Source organism: Seriola aureovittata, chromosome 4 (genome assembly GCF_021018895.1).
Source record: "Seriola aureovittata isolate HTS-2021-v1 ecotype China chromosome 4, ASM2101889v1, whole genome shotgun sequence".
Lineage (NCBI taxonomy): Eukaryota > Metazoa > Chordata > Actinopteri > Carangiformes > Carangidae > Seriola > Seriola aureovittata.
In genome coordinates, this window is record NC_079367.1 from 24,015,507 (window position 1) to 24,040,317 (window position 24,811).

Sequence of the window (24,811 nt, forward strand, 5' to 3'; positions counted from 1 at the left end):
TAAGGCCTAAAAATGGCAAAAAACGTCATAGTATAGTCAGGCACAAAACGTAACAGTATAGTAAGGCAAAAAAATGCCAAAAAAATACATATTATAGTAGAGCATAAAAATGGAAGAAACGTCATAGTATAGTATGGCATAAAATTTCAAAAAACGTCATAATATAATAAGGCATAAAAATGACAAAAAACGTCTTAGTATAGTCAGGCACAAAACGTCACAGTATAGTAAGGCAAAAAAATGCCAAAAAAAAGTCATATTATAGTAGAGCATAAAAATGGCAAAAAACGTCATAGTATTGTATGGCATAACATTTCAAAAAAACATCATAGTATAATAAGGCATAAAAATGGCAAAAAACGTCATAGTATAGTCAGGCACAAAACGTCACAGTATAGTAAAGCAAAAAAAAGCCAAAAAAAGTCATATTCTAGTAGAGCATAAAAATGACAAAAAAACGTCATAGTACAGTCAGGCACAAAACGTCACAGTATAGTAAGGCATAAAAATGCCAAAAAAAAAGTCATATTCTAGTAGAGCAGAAAAATGGCAAAAAACGTCATAGTATAGTCAGGCACAAAACGTCACAGTATAGTAAGGCAAAAAAATGCCAAAAAAAGTCATATTATAGTAGAGCATAAAAATGTCAAAAAACGTCATAGTATTGTATGGCATAAAATTTCAAAAAAACATCATAGTATAATAAGGCATAAAAATGGCAAAAAACGTCATAGTATTGTATGGCATAAAATTTAAAAAAAACATCATAGTATAATAAGGCATAAAAATTGTAAAAAACGTCATAGTATAGTCAGGCACAAAACGTCACAGTATAATAAGGCATAAAAATGCCAAAAAAAAGTCATATTCTAGTAGAGCATAAAAATGACAAAAAAACGTCATATTCTAGTAGAGCATAAAAATGGCAAAAAACCGTCATAGTATAGTCAGGCACAAAACGTCACAGTATAGTAAGGCAAAAAAATGCCAAAAAAAGTCATATTATAGTAGAGCATAAAAATGACAAAAAAACGTCATAGTATAGTCAGGCACAAAACGTCACAGTATAGTAAGGCATAAAAATTCCAAAAAAAAAGTCATATTCTAGTAGAGCATAAAAATGGCAAAAAACGTCATCGTATAGTCAGGCACAAAACGTCACAGTATAGTAAGGCAAAAAAATGCCAAAAAAAGTCATATTATAGTAGAGCATAAAAATGTCAAAAAACGTCATAGTATTGTATGGCATAAAATTTCAAAAAAACATCATAGTATAATAAGGCATAAAAATGGCAAAAAACGTCATAGTATTGTATGGCATAAAATTTCAAAAAAACATCATAGTATAATAAGGCATAAAAATGGCAAAAAACGTCATAGTATAGTCAGGCACAAAACGTCAAAGTATAGTAAGGCAAAAAAATGCCAAAAAAAGTCATATACTAGTAGAGCATAAAAATGACAAAAAAACATCATAGTATAGTCAGGCACAAAACGTCACAGTATAGTAAGGCATAAAAATGCCAAAAAAAAGTCATATTCTAGTAGAGCATAAAAATGGCAAAAAACGTCATAGTATAGTCAGGCACAAAACGTCACAGTATAGTAAGGCAAAAAAATGCCAAAAAAAGTCATATTATAGTAGAGCATAAAAATGTCAAAAAACGTCATAGTATAATAAGGCATAAAAATGGCAAAAAACGTCATAGTATTGTATGGCATAAAATTTCAAAAAAACATCATAGTATAATAAGGCATAAAAATGGCAAAAAACGTCATAGTATAGTATGGCATAAAATTTCAAAAAATGTCATATTATACTAAGGCATAAAAATGACAAAAAACCGTCATAGTATAGTCAGGCACAAAACGTCACAGTATAGTAAGGCATAAAAATGCCAAAAAAAAGTCATATTCTAGTAGAGCATAAAAATGGCAAAAAACGTCATAGTATAGTCAGGCACAAAACATCACAGTATAGTAAGGCAATAAAATGCCAAAAAAAGTCATATTATAGTAGAGCATAAAAATGTCAAAAAAGTCATTGTATGGTATGGCATAAAATTTCAAAAAACATCATAGTATAATAAGGCATAAAAATGGCAAAAAACGTCATAGTATAGTCAGGCACAAAACTCACAGTATAGTAAGGCAAACAAATGCCAAAAAAAGTCATATTATAGTATGGCATAAAAATGTCAAAAAACGTCATAGTATAGTATGGCATAAAATTTCAAAAAATGTCATAGTATATTAAGTCATAAAAATGGCAAAAAACATCATAGTATAGTATGGCATAAAACGTCACAGTATAGTAAGGCATAAAAATGCCAAAAAACTTCATTGTGTACTATTGCGTGAAAATGTTAAAAAAACGTCATAGTATAGTATGCCATAAATTTTCAAAAAACGTCATAGTATAGTAAGGCATAAAAATGCCAAAAAGCATCATAGGACAGTAAAGCCCCAAAACAGGGATTGAACGCATGACCTTGTCAGTGTTAGGCAGTAGTCCTGACCATTGTACCACAATACTTCTACATCACAAGCTCATAGTATAGCAAGGTATTAAGGATATTTTAGTATACTAATCCATGAGATATCACAAAAGATTGTCCATTAGGCATAAAATGTCATGAAAAAATCTAAGTATAGTAATGCAAAAAAATGTCAAAAAACGTAATCATATAGCGTGACTTGAATATGTCAAAAAATGTCATTGTATAGTATGGCATAAAAATGTCAAAAAACGTCATAGTATAATAAGGCATAAAAATGGCAAAAAACGTCATAGTATAGTAAGGCAATAAAATGCCAAAAAAATACATATTATAGTATGGCATAAAATTTCCATTTACTGCTTCCTTCGTTGCTTTTTTTTTGTTTTGTTAAAAGAGTGAATGAAGTTGTGATGGTCTCCGCTGAGACAGAGAAGAGGAGAAGCTACTAGCCCTCTCTCGCTGTCACTTCTAGTCGCGTTGCTCTCCTCCCCAGTAATGTTAAATTTAGCACAGAAAAAAACATAATAGTGGTAATTTAAATAGCGGTTCATGGGATTTATTAACCCTCAGGGGTCCCTCTGTCCTTTTTTGGACATTTTCTTTACTTTTCTTTTTTGATTTGCTGATCATTTTGGCTGTGTTACAGCTGAAGGTATGGATTTCTGCAAGAAAGTGTCTTTTTTTACATATTTTTAAAATCTAATGTCAGTTACTTTTACAGGTCTATTATACACTGGTAACACATTTTGTACCCTCTGGGGTTCCTCGCGTCCAAAAAAGGACACACAAAGAACATGCTATAAAATTATCATATATCAATATTTTTTTCTGCTTTTTTTGCATAAATCTCTTAAACCACTTCAGTTCTGCTCAAACCTACCAAATGATTATTAGTTTTCAGGATTTTAACCCTTTAAATGCCAGTTTGAAGACATGTTGCCTCTTGTTTTATTAAAAAAAACAAGACAGAATATGAGATATTTCCCACATAATACATGATGGAGGGATGTGACATTGTTTTATATCAGAGTCTTTTATATCAAGACATTTCTCAAAACCAGAATATGATCAGGGTGACTTTTGAACACTGGAAATAAATCATGTACTCATCCCGGCAGTAGCCCCCGTGGCACTCAAAATTTCCCTGGAATTTTCTAGTTATGTCATATTGTTTCATTTCCTAACAAGTTTCACATGCAATTTTTAAATATATACAGTATATGCTATACTGTATATACATATTTAATTTTACTTCATATGTACATATATTTCATATATGGAGATTCAACACTTGTACATATATTACATTTGTGTGTGGGCATTCCTAAATGTAAATTCAGATCTTATATGTTAATAAACCGTTTGGTTTATCAAAATTCAATCTCTTTGTTGTGGTGGGGTGGCAGGGTTGTTGCGTCCCTTTCCATGTTGAGGCCAAACCTGCACACTTGATTAAATCAAATTCTGCTTAGGGCCACATAAAGGCTTGGGCCGGCTCTGCCCAAACCTATATCGTACATACAGTAGCTTGTTTTGTCATACAACAGTTAAAAAATTCCAAAAGTATTCAATTTACATTTAGATTTACAGTTTTAGAAAGCACACAATAGAAGCTAATCCTCACATTTATGAACCTGGAACCAGCCACAGTCATGTTTGCTTGATAAATGACAAGCAAAGGGAATAAACAAAACAGAATTTTGAATTTTCTGTTGACTGAGGAAACGATCAATAAACAAATTGTTTCTGCACTAGGAGGAACATTTTAAATTGTAATGCATCGTGAATAATACAGGTATAGTTTTGTTAGAGAGCTCCAAACCATTTCTCTCAGTAAAGGTGAATGTGGAGCTCTGCAAGCTAAACATTTGTGGATGACAAAACACTCAATGTTCAATTTATTGTTCAATAAATAACTTTATTGTTTCAACCCTTTTGTTTTTGTAGTTTTTTCTTTCTCCCCTGATCCCTGCTTACACCCTGTACTGTACCACTTTATCTTTGTCATATTATTGTGTAAAATTTGTAAGAAATGCAAAAACAATAATAACAATAATAACAATAATAATAATCTCAAGGATGCATTCCTCAACTTCCAGGGTCCCTGAAAAACATCTTGGACCCTTAAGTAATGTTTATTATCCTTGGCATGTTCACCCTGAATAACATTTCCACACTCATTCAGTGTAAAAGATCCTAAAAAGTATTTACCTTCGACATGTTCCACAGTGTTGATCTGCAGTTTACCTTGTGTAACCATCTCTGCTGTGCTGGAAGTTGTTGAGATCATTAGTGAACGTATGTTGTCTGTGTGATGAAGCGAGGGAACCAGAGCTGCTCTTGTTTACCTATCTCTACTCCCTGCAGGGTGTGGTCTGTCCCCTTTCCCTCATCACCTGTTGCTTTCCATGAGCCAGAGACACGCACATCAACTCATACTCCATGTTGTATGACTTCTGAACGCTGCGTGCAGGTGCCAACAGGTAACATGAACCACAGAGCTGAACCAGTCTCTATGTGACTCTTCTACTGGAAAGCTTATAGTTTTTCCATTATACTCTACCATCCACATCCAGGAGTCTGACACCTGCTGAGTGCAGGTTATGAATAAACAATAGGTGGCATCCGAGTCTTGAAACATGAGAGCTGGTGCGGGAACAAGAATAAGTGTGATCATGTTCACGTCTCTCCCCTGATAATCTAAGTTTCCCCACATTTAAATAGTGTAAAAACTGGGAAAAAGTTTTCACAGTAGATATTTTTAAGGTGAAAGATATTGTATGGAATCAAAAAAAATGAAATTTTACAAATACAGGAGCTGGGACAATACACAAAGGGAGATCAAATGACATGAATGAATTTTCTGTGTATTGACTGTTGAGTAACAGACAGCAATATGAACCCAAACATTAATTAGTCATGTAACACAGCCTCAATACACAGTAGAGGTCACTTCTCTGATGTGAAGCTGTACAACACTCAGTGTGAGTGAGCTACACAGTCATATGAACCGTCATGTGAGCAGCTCATTACCATCGTTTTCAGTGAGGTCCCTTTAATGGACAGTCACATGGTGACTTGGTCACATGACAGCCAGCTCGCGACATGATTGGCACATGAATCCCGGCTGCACTTGGGATGCTACACAAAACGCTACCCACAGCAGGCTCACTTTGCAGCCTTGAACACTTTCATAGAAATTGAGGAGTTTGAGATGCAACTGTGTCTAAAGCAATAAAAAATAAATCTGTGTACTTTTGATTTGTGCTGAGGCTGTGGTGAGGTTGTTTTGTGATATAAATCACAATTCCCCGCAGTTGCAATTTGTGATTATTCGCATAATTTAAAAGACCAAGATAGATTTATTTCCCCCAGGTTTTCTTTTAAAGATTCAATGCTTCAGGAACAGGACTCTAACTACATTTACAATTCCAGTCGTCGCTTCATTCGGATTTTTTGAGAATCCCTTTCAGACTTACTGAATCAATAAATTATTATTAACTCAAATTCAAACACTGATTTTATAGTGTTTTGAAATGGACTGGGTTTGAGAATTAAAGAAAGTTGATTAAAAAAAACTAATTCCAAACTTGAATCTACAATCTTAAACATGTAATTTATGTTCTTGTGAAAAAATAAAATACCAATTCCCTTTTTACATTTTATATGCATGTGCTGTTTCCTGCTGCAGTACAGTGTTCAGTGGTGTATAGTGTGAACGTGGACCCCTTGTGGTCAGGATAGGTAACTCAGAATTGGCTTTGGCTAAGAGAGACTAAAGAAAAGAAGAAAAGAAAAAGAAGAAAAAATATTGCTTGTTTTTACAGCTGCAGAAAAAAAAGACGGATATTCCATCAGGGGAACAGTATAACATGTAATTGTTGGTGTGGCTTAAACAGCTTGGAGGACAGGTTGAACTGGTTTTAGTTTTTGCTCTGATTTGACTGGCAAAGCTTTTGTGAACGTTAACTGAAAAATGCGATGTGAGGTACAACCATCCGTCATGCTGCAACATGTTCACACATATACTGCACACAAGCATTAAGCTGAGACTTATGAATGTAAAGATTAAAACTTTATTTAAAACGACTATGGCCAGCACAGTAGGGACACACAGTGTTCATGTTGCTCACAAGATATCTGAATACAGATACACATAAAAAAACAAGTTTTTCTTTTTTTTTTTACCTCTATCATTTTAAAGGACAACGGACTGGAGGACAAGCCATTGTTTCAGCAGAATACTTGCCTTAAGTGGAGAGATCCTCCACGTCAGGCACCAACTGTCTCCATCATAGACTTGCGACTGAACTCATAAGCCAGGAAGAGGGCTCCGTTGGCAGGGAAGGTGCGTATCATGGTAGGAGTCAGGCCAGAGTACAGAGCAGTGAACCCTGAGGGACAAGAGAGAGTCACACAAGTCATTCCCTACAGATGAGTCAGGCCCCCAGTTTGGGCCAATGAGCAGCGAGAGGCATCCTCACTCTCTGAGGCAAAGTCACACAAGCAGTGCTGCATTTACACCTCTGCAAAGTTTCAAACCTCCTGCTCCTCTATTAACTCATTCAGGGCTAGTTTTACAGCTTTTTTTATTCAAGTCTGCATTATATGTTTACCACCTTCCCAGGCTGAGTCATGGGCCCCTGCATTTGTCATGCCAGCAAAGATTAGCAGTGTGAAACTTTGGCTTTTCAAAGTCATAAAAATCTGTCCTTTACTGTAGGATTTTCCCCCATTACACCAGCAGATGGCGCAGACGGTGCAGTGTGTGGCTGTCACTGTACATGAAGCATGCAAACAGAGATGAGATGTACAGTTACTGTACATTCAACTACATGTGCAAAACAGGGCAGACTCTAGATTTCCATACACAACAGTGTCTGCCATTCTCACAGAACAGTGGAATAAAAATATCGCTTTAGTGGCTGATCTGTTGAGGTGTTTTGTTGACACCTAGTTTGCCCATAAGTACCATCATCGTGGTCTAAGCACCTCAGCTATAGACATACCTTCAATAACAATTCAGCTGCATCTATCTCCTTGTCTTTAACTGATCCTTTTATTGTTCGTTATCCTTATTGTCTCCTTCACGGCCGCTTCATGTTCCTTTTTCTCTTTTTTAATAATTTGAATAATTCTGGCTCATTATAAACACTGACTGGCAGCAGGAGACAGTATAACCACAAACTATACTTTCAGATATCTGTCCCTCCCATCTTCTCTCTGTGTCAAAAATAACATGCCAACACCAGAAACGATAGGTGTACTCTGTCAGTACAGAAAGGAAGCTGAATAATGTATAACAAACATGGTGGCTGTAAGACCACAAAGATTCTTTTCTTTCAGATACTGTATATAAGAGAAGCTCAGAAAACATGCAAAACAAAACAAATACTGTTGGAGAATCCTCTTTTGAATGAACATGCATTAAGGTGAGAAGTGTGGCTCTGCAGTGGTTATTTCTGAGCGTCTGAACTTGTTATAAACAGAATGGGAAAGTCACGTCTAGACACTAAGTGTGTGTTTGAGTCAGCACAGTCCTCCACCGAGCCAAGGTTGTAAAGAGCCAAATTATATGGTTGCTGCCCTTCAAACTATGATTATATGGTCATGTGATATAAACCAGTCGGTTGTGCTCCCCTGCTGTTGCAAACATGGTCTGGATGTAGAAAAACTTCAGAGGCATCTGAGAAGCCAATGATCCATATCCATTTAGGTGTATTTCAGTTTTAGAATTAACAATCAGATCTTACCTTCAGTGCGGATGATACTCGTGACGGTTTTCATGAAGCCCTCTTGCCTCCCAGCTAAGGAGTAGACCTGGATCCTGGACTTCACGCAGTCTATGGGATAGACTGTCAACCAAAGACAAGCTCCCCCAAAACCACCGCTGAACATGAGTGGAAGAATACCTGCAAAGACCAGCATTATTCTGAGGGAGCAGATCACAAAAAAATCTGCACATCAATGTCTGAAAATGCCTATGGCTCAATAATGTTAAAAATAACCATACCTATACCCTCCTTGTCTGTGCCCATGTACTGCGCAAATGTAGAACGACACAGTTCATAGGCCCCAAAGAAGCAGAAGTAACCTGGCACCTCCCTTACGATGGTGGACGTCAGTCCTTGGTAGAAACCCAGGGGACCATTCGTCTTCAAGACCGTCTTCACTACTGTCCACACTGTGCTGAGGTCACACCACAAAAACACAACACAGTCAAAAGTGCATCAGACAAAAGTAAACATGTGCTGCTCACTCCACTGTCTCCTTTTGCTCACACTGACCTCCTCTGCCCGCTCGCAATCTTGCCAGTTGCTTCCATTTCGTGCATGGCCTGCAGGCGACACTTCACCAGCTCGGTGGGGCATAAGGCCATGGCAGAGAAGATGGAGGCTAAAGACCCTGCTGATGCTTTCTGTATGTCACTGATGAGCAATGGAAAGGAGTGCAATAAGAAAAATAAACAGTAAAAAGTTTTTAGCATGCTTACAGGAAGACCACATATTTTAAGATTTTACACAGAAACATAAATTCTTTCCCATCATGACCTTAAAATAGAATTCATTTGCTCTGGTGTATTCTGATGACGCACAAAAGTCTTTGAAAATTAAGTGCACTAAATGGAAAAGCATCCTATGAATGTACCCAAGATGATTTTCTGAGAGCACAGTCACATTTCCTGCTCCTGAGCTGATGGAATTGTTTCTATCCCAAAGAGCTCTTCAGTAGACAGAGTCACTTCCTCATGATATTTCTCAGAATAAAGTGTTTCTAACATTAAGAGGCATTCCCATCAAATAACTTTAAATCCAATTAAAATAAAAATGTTCCCCTCATCACATTCTATGATCTTCTTCTTGGACACAGCAATGTCAAAGATTAAACTGGTTATAGTGGTTTACAGTATGGATAATTTTGATACATAGATTCCACAAGCAATCGTTTTAAAATGTCCATTTTTTGTTGACCTCACTGGTTTATATCGACACCTTATGCTCTGAGATTCTACTGATGATTCTGGGTTTCAAATTAAATATCTAAAAATGTCTTGTACTGTTTATTTTACTTTAATGCTTATGTCTATATTTAACACTGATGAAGACTATTTGTTTCCTGACTACGAGGCTATGTGATTTATTCACTCAAATCTTTCTCAACGGTGTACTCCTCTGTCCAGCCACTAAAACTGAGATGAGAAAAGCTCTGAGTTGTTTAAAATAGTAATATGGTTGTGGGGTCTGTATGACGTCTGAGAGGAAGCACGCAAAAAAAAAAAAATGCATCGCCCCCTCCTCTGCAATTAATTTCATCTGTTTGGATTCACGCTAGAAGCAGCAATGCGTATAGTGTACAATGACCATTAGCAATATATTCTATATATTCGACCAGAGTTTTTTTTTTTTTTGGTTGAATAGTGTCTGACTTTTACTTTAGGGTGCAACTAGGGATTAGTATTGTTAGCAGTTTAATTCTTATTATCAGTATATACATAATATTTTGATTTAATTAATCATTCAGTCCTCAAAGTGTCAAAGTGATATTTAATTAGGAATGACAAAAAACTGTGTGACCAGACTCCATTATGATACTGCATTGCACAATAGAGTATGGTGAAAAGCTTTACTGCACAGGGAGTGGACAGAGGAGGCAGAAACACCTTGATGGCAGGAGATGGAAGAAAATGTGGAGGAAAAAAATAGCATCATCATCGATGATATCATATACCGACAGTTTGACATGTTGTTCATCACGACAGCCAGTTATGGAGCTTATGGTGGAAACACAAATAAATGTCAGCGTCAAACCTGAGTTCTGTCCCTTTATCCATCCTGGTCATGAGGTGGACTGCGTCCTGGCAGAGGCCGTAACTCAAGAAGAGCACGGCGTTCTCACTGATGTTGGCTATAAGGGCCGGGGTCGTGCCTTTGTAGAGACCACGGAGCCCCATCTGTCTGAAGGTCGAAGTGAAGCAGTGGATGAAGCCGCGGTACATGGTGGGGAACGTCTGCATCTTCACCTTCGTGGTGTCAAACGGCTGACCGCTCAGCACACAAGCCGTACCGCCTGAGGAAAGATGACGAGAGATGGAAGGTTCATTCACAGAGGTGCAACTTATCAGAGCAGAAGTACTTTTATTATCATGCTCTCACAGGATCTTATATGATGGATATGGATATGACTTGGTGAATACATACACTAACTGTAAACTACACAAACTAATATTTGGTTACTAATGTTGCTCGTGGCCTGTGGCTGACCTCACTGCTTCTCTCACACTTGTGAGTGTTTCAGAGTGTTAAGTACACTAAATGCTGTTTCAGCACTAGACTAACAATAGTTATAAATTATAGAAGAATCAGACATAAGGCAATTAAGTCTTTTTTTTATAAAATAAAATTAATGTATAAAGCCTCTCTCTGCAATAAATAGAGAAACGGTGGAAATCCAGGAATAAAACAAATAGTATGTACACTCACTATATGTTAACTTAAATTCTATTGTAAAATCATGTTGAATAACTTGATTTATCATGGGGTTTGAAGTTAGTGAGGGTCCATGCTCTGATCATCACCGGGTCCTCCAGAGAGGAGTGTCAAAGTTTCCTTGAGCAAGACTCTGAACCTTTAACTGCTCCTGATGCTTTGCCATCAGTGTGTGAATGTGTGTATGAATGTGTATAGCCCATTTACCATTTTACCATATGATCAGCTGTGTACAGACAAAACCCACCTATTGCTCCCGCTGTGAAGTCAATGATGGCCTGGATTACAGGGTGTGGAGCCATGATGTTTCAGAAGATGCTGCCAGCCTGAAAATATCAACAGTTGAGGCTATTCAACAACCATCATCTCTTCACACACAAATACAAATGCAATCACAAAAGTGAAAGTAAACTTACTAATGATCTGCAAAGGTATAAAATACTGTAGGAGCAGTTTTATTTAGTGTTGGCAGATTATATTATTATAACATAAAGGACAATAAAGGACAATAAATATTTGATGCTCACCTGTGCTCTCCTCAGTCTGCAGCAGCTGATCTTCACCTGTTTACTTCCTTCACATACAACAACAGTGAAAACATTTACTCCAACACAGCACGTCGCTCTATGTGGGCACTAGATGACCGTGGCCTTGACAACTAGTCAACACCTTTCCAGGTAATAAGTTTCCACGTGAGCATCTCAATTCGCAGAATGAAACTCAGGAACAGATTTTCAGGAACAGATTTCAGCTTTTAATTCCGCGACAGGAGTTTAATGCGTCACTCTACTTCCGTTTTCCAAGCAACGTCTTATGAAATGCTGGGTGGTTACAAGTGTCTCCCACCATGCGCACCAAGTGCGTTAGCAGTTCCATCAAAATATGCAGAGGAAGTCACAGTGATACAGGAAACAGTTGGTCTTAAAACCAAAATTAAAGCATGATAATTAGGGGAAAAATTAGGCCGTTACATCGACAAACTGTAAAGAGGCCCTGTCTTTAATATATACTGTTACATATCATTTTGTGACTGTTGACACGGCTGAAAAAATGATCTGTATTATTATTTCATCTTCGATTTCATCATCTATCTTTGCTTTCAATTAAAACACATTTAACAGTTAGCTTTATTTTGAAACAACTAAGCACTGTGCATGCTCTATTTTAACTCACACTGACTTGACATAGGTGTCTGGTTGGAATTAAAGGTAGGCCTACTACATAAATCATCTTTTTATGTGACAGCTCAGAGTTGATGATAAGTAAACACAATTTAAAAAAAAAAACACGCCGGTGATGGAAAATATATGTCATGTGTTTCAGTGTTTCGTTAGTCTTTGTCATGCTGGCTGCATGGGCTGGGGAGCTGTTAAATGCGGAAGAGATCCGATGCCGGCTGTGTCTGGCTGTAATACCTAACACTGGCCACAGGGTGACAGCGTACTCCATAGTTAGCTGAGGACACTGAAACACCTCTGGTCCAACAAATCACCAAGGACCAGCTCCTACAAAGTGAACACAGAAACTGGTTTGGTTCATTAACGTACCACTGAAGAGCCACTCTTTCTTTGAATCAAAATATTTTTTTAATCTTTCTTTTCTTTTCTTAAAATTCTCAAATCCATCATTATATACAGTAGGCTATTATCAATATTTTAAAGGTCTATGTATTTCTATCTTAACCCTATAGTTTTTGAGATTTTTTTTTTTATTAAGTATTCGTTTGTGAACTCTGTACTGTAAACTCTGTAGGCTACTTTAACTTATTCTTCACTATGATTAGAGAGTGTTAATATTTGTTTGGGTGGAAAATTAATTTAGAAACTGTCTCAGAAAGAGTAGTAGGCCTATATGGGGTCTAACTTTCAGGTAGCAGCGCATGAAAAAATATAAGTTGTTATCATCTCCATTGAATATTATCCAGCAGATGAATGAATAAAAGAGAAAAAGAAGAATATTTCTAATTAAATGTGAAGGTGATGACAAAGATACATTAAAACACAAACATCACTGTTAGAAATATAAAGGAAAATGTAGGCTAATAGGCCACACTGACGTCATGTGTAAAATAATATACTATATTTAACATTAATAAGACATTTTCTAAAAGAGAGAAACACAGCTGACAGAAAAAAAATAGTTTTTTTTTTCTTTTTTTGCTCCACATATTTGCCAGGCGAAAGAATGAAAACAAGGAATTTTTTTTTCATCTAACTCTTTCGGTCTCATTCATTGGAGCTCTTCATGTGTCAATCAAATGTGGGCGGTGTCAGCCGCTAAATGATACTTCCAGTAAGTCCTCACATGCTGTACAACACAGAGAGTCAACAGGCTGTACGGGGCGCAGTCTCAACATCACTACGACTGGATAACAACAACAAACCAGCGGCTCAGCGCTCTGTGGCCACTTACACAACTTTTTTCACGTGAAAGACCTTTTCAGAAAGATAATTTTTATCACTGTTGACTCAGATTTTTACCGGCTTGGGATGTAACTGTCAGTGTAGAGTTTGCGCCCAGGCGGAGCACTGTTTTCCCGGACAGATTTATCTCCTGTTCGCTCACATTTCACAGGCGAAGCTACAACTTTTGAGGGGCGACAGATTTTGCCGCTTTTACATGACATTGTAACACTTGGCTCCGTCACCTCTCGACCATGGCGGAAGCGGCCCAGCAGCCACACCTGGTGGAAATCGACCCGGATTTTGAGCCCCTGCCGCGGCCCCGCTCCTGCACTTGGCCCTTGCCCCGACCGGAGTTCATCAACCCGGGCGACTCCAACACGTCATCGCCGGTGCCGTCTGTGAAGCAGGAGCCCGCCAGCAACGCCGAGTTCATCAACAACCTGAGCCTGCTGGAGGAGTCCGAGGACTTCCCGGAGCAGAAACCTGTCATCCTGTGCTCTGATTTTCAGTGTCAGGAGAACTGCGTCCACCAGCAACCTCCACAGCAGCAGCAGCAACAGCAGCAACATCAGCAACAACATCAGCAGCAACATCAGCAGCAGCATCAGCAGCAGCAGCAGCAGCCCCCGAACCCGCAACTCCCGCATCAGCAGCAGCAGCAGCAGCAGCAGCAGCAGCAGCAGGTGCCTCTGCTCTCCTCCCCGGTCGGCTCCTCGTCCTCGGCGGCCGCGGCCGCAGCTGCCGCCGCTGCCCAGAGGAAGAGCAGCTCCTCCCGGCGAAACGCATGGGGGAATATGTCATATGCAGACCTCATAACCAAAGCTATCGAAAGTTCTCCTGAGAACCGACTAACTCTGTCTCAGATTTATGACTGGATGGTGAAGAGTGTGCCATATTTCAAGGACAAAGGAGACAGCAACAGCTCTGCAGGCTGGAAGGTATGTTTGTTTTTGTTGTTTTTTCTCTTTTGTTACTTTTATCCTAGGAGATGCAGTGTGTTTGTGGTGGCAGTTCACAGCATGAATGGCTGCTGCCTATGCCTGATAGAGCCTGTGCCAGGCCAGTTCTTGAACAAAGTTTTCCAGTGGGGAGTTTTGGTGTGTCTGTGGTACTTAACAGTGTGTTCACAGGGACTTCATTGTGCTTTATGATATATTTTTTTTTATCTCCTGTGGTATCACTGTAATACCTCTCCAGGGCTTTCTGGCTTGTCTGCGGTGTTGAATAGTCATTTTGATTGTGACTATATAATGCTATTTGGTCAGTGTTGTTTATTTTTTTATTTTTTTATTATATGCTGTATCTTTCATCATCCATCTTTGGTAATACTGTTACATCTCCTGCACAGACTTCAGCTAATATTTGCACTTTGCACACCTTACTCTGGTCACTGAAAAAAAGAAGTATGCATGATGAGTTAAGTGACTGGTGAGTTCCTCTATCATTTGCTCATGGTCTTGTGAAACTATGTTTCCCTTCATTGTCATCCATCAAGTTCATGCCAATTCAGTAAACTGACCAATTGCAACCATGACCTTAGACAGTCATCTGACTTCTTCCTGCAGTATGTGATTTATATGAGTCTGCTGACTCAACAGGGTTTTTTTCTCTTTGCCTTCTTGCGTCCCTGAATGTCCCAAATGCTGAAAGTATGATTGAGACAGCTCTCTTCTCTCAGTTATTATTTTATAAATGAATGATAGATTTTAAGGCAAATTCACACTTTTCCATATTAGAGTGTGCCCACACTGAAGCTGTGTTTGGACGTCTGTGTCGTGAGGAGATACCAGAAGCATTCATGTGTCCTGGAAACTGTCCAAAGAATTACACAAGAGGGGACTTAAAATTTCTGATGTGGTGTGACAGGCCCTCCCACTGAACACTATTGTAGGGCGTAAACCTCCTTTCGGAGACACGTAGTTTCAGTGGTGTCTGACAATAAATTGATGACAGTCTCCTCTCAGTGGGAAATCATATTGAGCCTGCAGTCACACAGTGAGAGATTTATTATGGCTTCCCTCTGTTATATGCTGTCTGGCTTGCTGATGAAATGTAAAGCAGTTGCGGGGTGTTTGTGTTGTTGTCTCCCCCTTGTCAGAACAGGCTCCCATGTTTGAGTCATGTGCTGAGAGATGACACACTCATGTCAGTCACAAATGGCAGTGAGAATTTCTTGTTTTAGTTCTCGCAGAATCACACAGACAGACATTTTTTATATTTTGCCTTCTTTTCTTTTTTTTTTAAAAGGTTGACTGAGAACTAATGCAGCTTTCAGCAACGCCCTGCTCCATATTCATTCATTTGAGCTCAGTGTTTACAAAAAGCACAAAACTCGTGTTGAGCTGTCAAACGTAGTCCTCTCGGTCAAATTATATGAGAGTGGAAAAACCCCTTCAGTGTAAACAAAGCAGGTGCTGGGCAGATGTGTTGCTAGGGTGGTGATATTGTCCAAGCAGCTTTGGCCATCTGAAAAAAGCAACGTCCCTTCATTCATTCATCATACGCATTAAAAGGTTCAGCATCTATGCTGCTCTGTGTCTTTGTTATGATCTGTAGGTAAGGTGATTTTATCTTCATGTGTGCTTCTTGAGTGTACAGTGTGTGTGTCCCTCTTTTATATGATAGAATTTGCATTCTGTTAACAACATTTTTGCCTGAATAGAGCAAAGATGTTGTTTGCCAATGAGCAGGGAATCATCCGAAATACTTCTGGTTAATTCATAAAACAAAACAAAGAGAGACAAATTAGTGTGGGAAATAAAAACTGAATACACCTATGAGGACCCCGGGATAATTATTAACAAGTTTGTGGAAGCTAACACAGATTCGAGTAAAGACAGGCAGCAGTGTGTGGTACGGTGACACCTGAGAACACACACACCTACAGATTGTTAGTCATGTAGAGTCTTAGGTTGTGGTGAATCAACAGACAAAAAAAAAAATCTGAACTGATGTTGACTTTAAAGGTGGGAAAATCCTTTATATTATCAGTTTTACATAGACTTTTCATTTGGCAACATGATTGTCAGCAGTCATACCAGCCCCCGGAAGACCATGAAACAGCTGAGGTCAACACTTTCTCAGTGACACTCACTGGTTACAGTGTATTTAGGAAGTTATTATGTAGCAGAGTGTAGTGAAGACAAATCACTGTGAGTTAATTGTCTCCAGCATCATTAAGTACATTAGTAGATCATTTACATCTTGAAAAGCATGCAGCAGAGTCACAGTGACAAAAGACGTGAACGTGTCTTTGTGTCTTCAGCAACACACCTAAATAAACAGTGGAGCTTCTCGCCGTCGCTGCGTCCGTTTAACAGTTTTTGTGTGATTGGCGGCTTGGAGAGGGGCGCTCAGCCATCGCCTGGGCTCGCTGCTTATCCTGCCATGTTGGGGGTGTAGGCTGAGTAATACTGTGGGAAAGAAAAGTGCCATTCACTGCTGCGAGGGGAGTTATTCATAGAGCTCCCCTCGGTTACACACAGGGGGGCTATCACACATTGTCTCCTCAGAGCGAGCTTACTTATGAGCCGAGGAGAGAATGCCTCTGTGGTAAACATGACAATGTAAAATGTTAATTCTCTGTCCAGCCATGTGTTTTCTCTTGTGCTGTTTCTTCTTCAATGGCCCTTTGAAGTAAAAAGATATTTTCAGACAGTAATTAATCAATCAGTATTTAAGTCATTGAGTTTATGAATTTGACAAAATATTTGTTCAGCAACAAATCAGGTTTTTTATATAGTATAGTAGAATAGCTTTTCATCTTGGACTGCATTGTTATATTCTGTCTCGACTGAGGTGACATGACTGATTGGAAACATAAAAATATGTAAATTTTGTGGCAGACTTTATTCCAGAGACACCAGCTTTGCAAAATGACTCTAGACATTCAAACAAAAGCACTCAGACTAAATAACCTCCCATTCTTACCCAGTGAGCCTTCAAGAGAAAATGAAACAATGCTCGGAATGAGAATATGCTGTGGGGTTTGGAGAGGTATTGGGTTGACTCGCTGGTTGACTGTTAAGTCATACGAAGGCGAAGGTTTGTGGTGGTTTCTTTTGTGCTATGAGACACAGATCTCAATGACAGAAGTCACAACACAAATGTTTTGTTTCTCTTCACCAGTGACATCTTGAAAGACTCGAATCTGTTGTATTTTACTTTTGGTTCGATCTTTCCTAAGTTACCGAGGATCATTTCTCCGCCTTACCGATCTCCCTGAGCAGTCTGGGTTCTCCTGAAGTGAACTGGCTGAAGCACATGAAGATTTCATTAATATATGATTAATGTCTGCTCTGTAATTGTTTAAGGCTGAGCTTGTTTCACAGCGCTGCTGATCCTCCACATTCGGTCGTGTCTGATCTGAGTCATGACAGCCTCCACACTTCTCAGGCCGTCTGCGACAGTGTGAATTTTGAGGACAGTTGTGCCAGGTGGGACCAGCTTGGAGAAGCTCTCCAAGTGGACTGGACACTGGCCCTGGCACAGGGCGCTATCCAACAGGAAGATGAACAGATGGCACAAATTATGTATCACCAAACCTTTCTGCAGAGCTGGTTATTTATTTCTGATATGCTCGTTCCACTCTGCAAAATGTTATTAATGTTAAATAGTTTCAGGCTGCAGCACACACACAAATTGCACACATGCATTAATAGAGTATAATATATACAGTACACACACATCCTTGCGTACCTGCCAAAAATCTGTTCTTTCTTGTATTTCTCTACTATACGTACGTCACCACAGGATAAATATTTGGTTTCAGGCGCTGGAGCTGGATGGCTCAGGCGCTCTTTGATGTCAGTTTGGAGATCAATTCGGTCATAGGTTTTCTCTGTACACGGCGCTCTCTTGACCTGAAATTCCTCAGCCTATGCTGGTAAACACTCCCACGGATCTCAAAACAAACTGTGCCGGAGCAGACAAACACGCAGGTCCGAGCAGATTGTACAGCGAGTGACACGAGGGTCATTACCATGTAAATGCACCCATTGACTCCAATCCCACTTAGTCCTACAGTAAACACTGTAGGTATCACCGAGAGGAGACACTCAGATAGGTCGTGCAGTAGGTCAGGATATGAGTGTGTGTGGAATCTGTGGGTCTTGGAATCTCTGATCTGGCTTTATAATCACTTCATGAATCCCAGGACCTGACAGGTGATTGAAAACAATTTGTGTTTCAATTGAGTTGGACTGACCGTATAAGGAGGAGTTCATCGGAATATGGGAAGCAATTTCTTAACCTCCAAGCTTTACTTTGCCTTTAGCTGTGGCCAGTTACTTCATGAGCATGTCAGTCTCAAAAATGTCAAGAAACTGAAACCTCATGAACCCAACTAACCTCACCAAACTTTATCAAACTGGTGCAAAAATACTGTTAATGTAACATCACCATAAAGCAGTCCGGCTTATTGATTTGCTACAGAGCAGTTGTCAGCAGGGAGTGTCACACTGGTATCAGCGGTGTAGCAAAGTCTCGCTATATACACTTCCAGTCATACATTTAGAGCACCTCAGTTTTTTTTTAGCTGTTATGCACACTTACATAATTCATTGTCTCAGTGTGTCTCAAATTAAAGCAGAGAACAAATAAATAACTGAAGATTTTAAAAATGAGGAATCATGGAATCTTGTTGTGGAACTAAATTTGAACAAAATCTTTGATCGAAACTCGCATCGTGTTTTCTACAATGGAAATCAAATATTGCTCAGAAAGTTTTTCCCAACACTGTTGCAGAAGTTCCCACGAATGTGTTGCACTTGCAGATTGCTTTGCTTTCACCTTCAGTTCATCCCAAAGCAGCTCCTTGGGGTGTACTGTCTATTCTTTTCTTCTGATGTTTTGGGTCATTCTCTTGCTGTCGGATGAACCTCTGACCAACCAGTCTGTCTTCCTTTGGTACTTGCCTTGTTGTCCCCATTCTGACAGCAATATACAGTACTACTTCCTGCTGTACGGTATTGTTCCCACTAATGCATCAAAGGGCGTAGTGACACAGTTTGTTCCTGCCTTTGTACAGACAGGCATTTTATAAGCATTTTATAAGAAAGCTGTAAGTTAACCAGTTTCCTAGTGTCTTCTCAGTTTTTGGTGACCTTCACTTTTTTATACCTTGGGCAGAAAACCATTTATCTTTGTACCAGTAGTGTATGTTGTCAAACTCTACTTAAATATTAAAGGAGCTATATGTAAGTTTTGCTATGGCTACATAGCTAGCATTAGCATCAACAGCTGTTTACTCACCAGTCTAGAACACATGTTGTGAATTCAGCATCAAACTTCATTCCTTAACTCACCAAGACCTGTGTCCAGTGGTAAAGAGCAACGTCAATATTAATTCTTGTCTCTATCACATCTTTTCTTCTACTGAAATTAGAAGGCTAACCAGCTAGCCTTGGCCCGTCGACATCTCACTCCTCCACTCCCCCCTGAAGATGTAGCGCTGCTCAGAGGACGTATTATAACCTTTTGTTTCGTAAACGCAATGATGGCCGAAGCTCTTGTCAAGTGACAACCACCACCACCCGCTCCCGGCAATAAACCACGCTCGGTGGGAGAGAAAACTTAAAAATAGACCCTTTATAAAGTGACTCCAACTGCTTCAAATTTAATTAATTGATAATTATGTATCATCACATTGCTCTTCTGTGTTTGCATGAGAGGGATGATGCAGATGTGTAATGTAATTGCTGTGTGTCGTTCCCATGATCCCCAGGAGTATGGTTTAAAGAAATACGGAAGCTAAGGATTAAGGTATTCTAATCCTGAGTGAGCACAATAATGGTTGTACTTTATCGCCAGTCTCAAACTGCTTGTTTCTCTGGGTGTGAATGTGTATTAGTAGGACAGGGGGCTGGGTAGAACAGCAGTCCTCCTGTTTCTACTGGTTCAACACACACACACATAGATGCACACCTCTCACCCCCCTGAGGCAGTCGAGGAGTCCAACCTTGGCATTGCCCCAAGACATGAGGGGCAGCTGTGTTTCTCAGGCAAAGAGCTGGAGGAGCTCTCCTCACCCTCCTCCCCATTTCCTGCTTGCACTGCCTGCCTCTCCCATTCCTGATTTTCTGCCTCTGTACAAAGAAGGCCACACTTAGTGTTTTAAAGGGTTACTGGACCCCCCCTCCTCCCAAAAGCCAAGGAGCTAACCGCTCACTGTCTTCAGAGAATTAAGAGATAAAGAGAAAGAGAGAGGGAGGGCACAGCAGAGTCCCAGAATGCTCTAAGTTCAGACTGGGTGACACTTGTTAGGAGTTGCATAACAAGACATTTACTGGAATCAGGGAGCCGCAGGCCAAAGTCTGGTGCCACTGGTTAGTCAGCGGAACTGTGAGGCACTGTGTTAGAGATATGTGGGACGCTAGTCTCCTGTGTGTGTGCGTGTGTGTGTATGTGTGTGTGCACATAACCTGGGCCTCATAATTAAAGCCCTGCTGCTGGCAGATGCACAGACACGATGGCAGGCAGACAGACAGGCCGACACAGGGAACATTCCAGCACAGGCTTTTATATCTTTTTTATTGTGGCGTGATATTCTGCCTTTCCTTTTCTCCTCAGCTGATTTTAATCCAGTATCTCCTTACAACTGCCTTTTCCCCCCCTTCGCTTTTCATATCACTTAGTGCTTTGATGTGCTGAATCACCATGGCTGGCACCATCACGGGTGTTAAAAAGCAGCTGTGAGTATTGATGAACAGTACCTGTTAGTTTTTGTTCTGCTCTGTGTTAGACGCTCTGGTAGATACAAGCACTGCAATAATGATTATTTTCAATATCAATTAACAGAGTCTTTATTTATTTATTTATTTATTTATTGTTGAGTCTATAATATGCCAAAAAAAGTTGAAGTTAAAGTTCCAAAAACTGAAGGTGACATCTTTAAAGGAGCTATTTGGAAGTTTGTCTATCACTACATGGCTAGCGTTAGCATTAACAACTGTTTATTTACCAGTCTAGATGAAATGTTGTAAGTTCAGCATCAAACTTCATTCTTTTACTCGCCAAGAGCTGTCTCCAGCAGAAACGCCAATGTTAACTCTTAACTCTATCGCATCTTTTCTTCTACTGAAGTTAGCATGCTAACCAGCTAGCCCTGGCCTGTGTCGTCAGTTTCCAATAGCGACTCACTGTAGCCTCCAATCTGCCCTGAACGTAGTGCTGCTCAGAGGACGTATCACAATCTCTTTTACTATAAAGACAATGATGGCTGAACCTCTTGTTAAGCAACAATAACTGTTAAGAAAACCCATTCAGCTTTAAAGTTCTAACCAAAAAACTATTTGATTTGTAATGATATAAAACAAAGAAATTAGCAATTTCTTGCATTTGAGATGAACCATTAAATTCTTCTGTTCATTAATGTCTTAAATGATCAAAACAAGTGTAGCTGAATCAACTATTACAAGTAGATCCACTTGTTTTAAGTGCTTTTGGCTCAGCGAGCTATGAAAATTTGATGTAGACAAGTGAAAAATATTGTCATTTTCTAAGTGATGTAACCATGCTCAGTCACACTGATTTGATTGAGCAACAGTGTGAAACTAGTAGCCCCGCAGATTATTTCACAACCTCATGTTTTCATCATGTTCTGCTCCACATTTGTTTTCCTCTCAGCCCCAGTATCAGTACTCTGTGTTGTTGTCTGTCTCATATTCCCTCTATAAAAAAAAACATCTTAGGAAATTATTCACTGACTCCAACCTCAACAGACAGACTGTCAGTGTGGTACAGCAGGGATATCAAATGGTGTTTGAATGTTTATATCTGTGTGTGGTACATATGTGCTTATTTATGGATACAGCCATTCTGTAGCTATGAAGTCACATCAGCTTGAACCTCAAACGAGTATCCCATGTGCTGGTGCTGTCTGGGATGTCACAGTAAACCTTTAACAGCATGTCCAGAATGCTGTGGGAGGAAGCCAACAGGCAACGGCAGACACCGTGATACACATACCACTCAGGGGATCATGTCTGTCTACCTGTCTGTCTGTCTGGTTGTCAAAGAGACTTCACATCTTGTAGATCTGTCCCAAAAAAGTTTGTTTTCTGTTGGGTCATTGCTCTGTTTGTCAGTTTTTTTTTTGTTTTGTTTTTTACTCAAATGTCCCAAAAACATTTAGAACCTGTTTAATATGTATATAAGTTTTACTCAGTCAAGGTTTTTCCTGAACAAAGAACTGTCCGGATGCAGCAATCCATGTAAAGCACCTTAATACATTTTATGATTTGTAGATATTTGTGATGAATTCCAGCGCATCAAAAGAAAATGTGGTTCCATAATATAACTGTTGAAGGTTTTCTCAAGTTATATTACATGTTCTCTTTATCTACAATATTCTTCATTATTATTTGAATGTTTTTCTGCATTGCTTTTTGCTTTGAAAAAAAGGCTTTTTAGTTTCAGAGCTCAATGAATGTGCTTATTTTACCAGCTTGGAACCAAAATCAAAACGCAACTGACTAAAATGGTAAAGAATTAAGTTAAACATACTTGGTTAAAGCATTATCTATTAAAACTGCATGTTTCCTGAGCCGAGGCGCTGAATTCACTGTATTATAAGTGATATTTTTAACCTCTGTTAGTGTTACAGCTGATAACTTTACACTTACAGCGTCTGTATCTCACTGGAAAGGACCCAGGAAAATCCCTGTGAAGTGCCCCTTTCATTTAGTGAAGTCAAACAAATCATGTCAAATGTGTACACGGGTGTTTCCAACCCACCTCAGACACTGGCATCACACAACCCTGCACCACTCCTGCCAGAGTTTTGTTTTGTCAGTCCTTTTTTCTGGCTGTAGACCAGAGGACAGATCAGCGTAGCCTCCAGTAACTGCACAGAGTGTAAGTGATACAAAAAAAGATACAAGCAGTGTGTAGAGCCTCATTCAACAGGACAGAGGAGATGTGCCCACGCAGGTTGCTTTACGCTAGAGTCGAAAAGATAGAGGTGACATCCAGCTCCATGGTCAGGTAAACAGTCATTTAGGATGAGTCAGACTGTTTTGTTTTTCTCAGTGCGGGTTTAGTAGTAGTGGGACGAGAGCATGTGATCATCTGTTTTGGCAGTGGGTTTGCCCGGGCACGGTGGTTTGTTTCGCGGAATACACTGCGGCTCTGTCTGCCATCGCAACTTCTCATCAGTCAGAAAATTGGAAAATTCTCCTGTGGGGTTAACAGGAAGACCTCAGTATTGTTTTATAGTGTGAGAAGAGGAAGTGCTATACATATTTAAAATAATTTCACCATCCAAGTGAGAAGTGAAAACCCTCAGTGCTTCTTCACACATGTAAAATGTGGTGTCCCATCAATTTCTCATAGTTTATGTCTGTGTGTGTGTGTGTGTGTGTGTTTGTGTGTGTGTGTGTGCAGTGACTGCAGACACACAGAGAGTGAGCAGAGCAGCACTTTTACGGGACCGCTTGCTGCTGAGGGCCCCAAACCACAGGCATTACCCAGACCCACATTGTTGTGCAACTCCCGCCCTAAAGCGATTATGCACGGTGCCTGTCAGACTGGCCTGGCATTATCACACAATCACACATGCATTCAGGGCTCTCTATCACATACATGAATGCTCACTGGGAGCTCTGGAGCTGGCTGGCATGGGTGGAAATTTAAATGCGCACTTTAATCAGAAGTGCTGTTATGATTGTGCGTCAGACAGCTGGTTTCCCGCTTCTGTTGCCACAGGAACTAATAGTTTGTTTCGAGGTCAAAGTGCATAACAGCGTAACCGAAGCACACTCAGGAGTGTTCAGTTTAGGTTTGCACTGGTGTTGAAACATTGCAGCATTATTGTCTGTGTTGTATAGTGAGGCTATTGGCTGACAGTGTTTGTAAAAGAAACACCCCACAGAAGGGAGAGGTTACCAGCAGTTAGGTTTCACTTGACATTAGCTTCTACTAGCAGACACTGCATGGACTAAAACTACAATACTAAAATACATTTCTGTTAGCAATTTCCAGAACAAGTGTGGAATGTTATTGTTTTCCCACCATGACTGATAAAAAATTTGTTTTACTGGGAGTATTTTTTACAAGATATAAACCGTCATTTAGGTTTTTGGGCGTAGACGTAGTGTACAGTCTGAGGGTGGCATCTTTAGTTTCAAGTGTGGCTCCCCATTCAGGTTCTCGGAAACACAGCAGTGCCAGGTAGGTCAGAGTAGACATGTAGCCACATGTGTACTCATTTCTCTCTGAAATAATCATCATTCACCTCCCGATCCAGAATGATTATTTTAATCCTTTTAAGACGTTGTCATTTGGGGTTTTATTGTGTTTAATTTGACATGTAATGATTGTTTCACAGATTTTTATCCATTCAGACGTATGAGTAAAATGAAATTGTTTGTAGTTGTCGGCCTTCTTCGACCGTGGAGCCGTTTTTTTGCATCTGCGCATC

At 39.5% G+C, this 24,811-nt stretch overlaps 3 protein-coding genes across 3 annotated transcripts in view; 1 reads left to right on the forward strand and 2 right to left on the reverse strand.

Annotated features, from left to right (window-relative positions):
* stoml3a (stomatin (EPB72)-like 3a) overlaps positions 1-5,079 on the reverse strand; it is a 26,034-nt gene extending 20,955 nt beyond the window's left edge. The window contains exon 1 of the mRNA XM_056374725.1: positions 4,713-5,079. Within this exon, the coding sequence (XP_056230700.1) occupies positions 4,713-4,791 (79 nt within the window). The 5' untranslated portion in view covers positions 4,792-5,079. The remainder of the gene's footprint in view (positions 1-4,712) is intronic.
* Positions 5,080-6,563: 1,484 nt separating this feature from the next.
* On the reverse strand, positions 6,564-11,812 carry slc25a15a (solute carrier family 25 member 15a). The gene is made up of 7 exons (XM_056374061.1): positions 11,515-11,812; positions 11,235-11,313; positions 10,310-10,568; positions 8,789-8,929; positions 8,515-8,690; positions 8,255-8,413; positions 6,564-6,895 (listed from the first exon to the last, which is right to left on the reverse strand). The coding sequence occupies exons 2-7, from the start codon at positions 11,287-11,289 to the stop codon at positions 6,774-6,776; spliced, it is 912 nt and encodes a 303-aa protein (XP_056230036.1). The 5' UTR covers positions 11,290-11,313; positions 11,515-11,812; the 3' UTR covers positions 6,564-6,773.
* A 982-nt stretch (positions 11,813-12,794) lies between these two features.
* Positions 12,795-24,811, forward strand: part of foxo1a (forkhead box O1 a) — a 28,594-nt gene continuing 16,577 nt past the window's right edge. Inside the window, exon 1 of the mRNA XM_056374060.1 lies at positions 12,795-14,330. Coding sequence (XP_056230035.1) covers positions 13,644-14,330 — 687 coding nt within the window. The 5' untranslated portion in view covers positions 12,795-13,643. The remainder of the gene's footprint in view (positions 14,331-24,811) is intronic.

Coding starts and splice junctions, on each gene's coding strand:
- slc25a15a (XM_056374061.1), bottom strand. CDS start 11,289: ATGGCTCCACACCCTGTAATCCAGGCCATCATTGACTTCACAGCGGGA. Junction 10,569..11,234: donor CTTCACAGCGGGAGCAATAG/GTGGGTTTTGTC, acceptor ATCTTTCCTCAG/GCGGTACGGCTTGTGTGCTG. Junction 8,691..8,788: donor ATTGCGAGCGGGCAGAGGAG/GTCAGTGTGAGC, acceptor GTGTGACCTCAG/CACAGTGTGGACAGTAGTGA.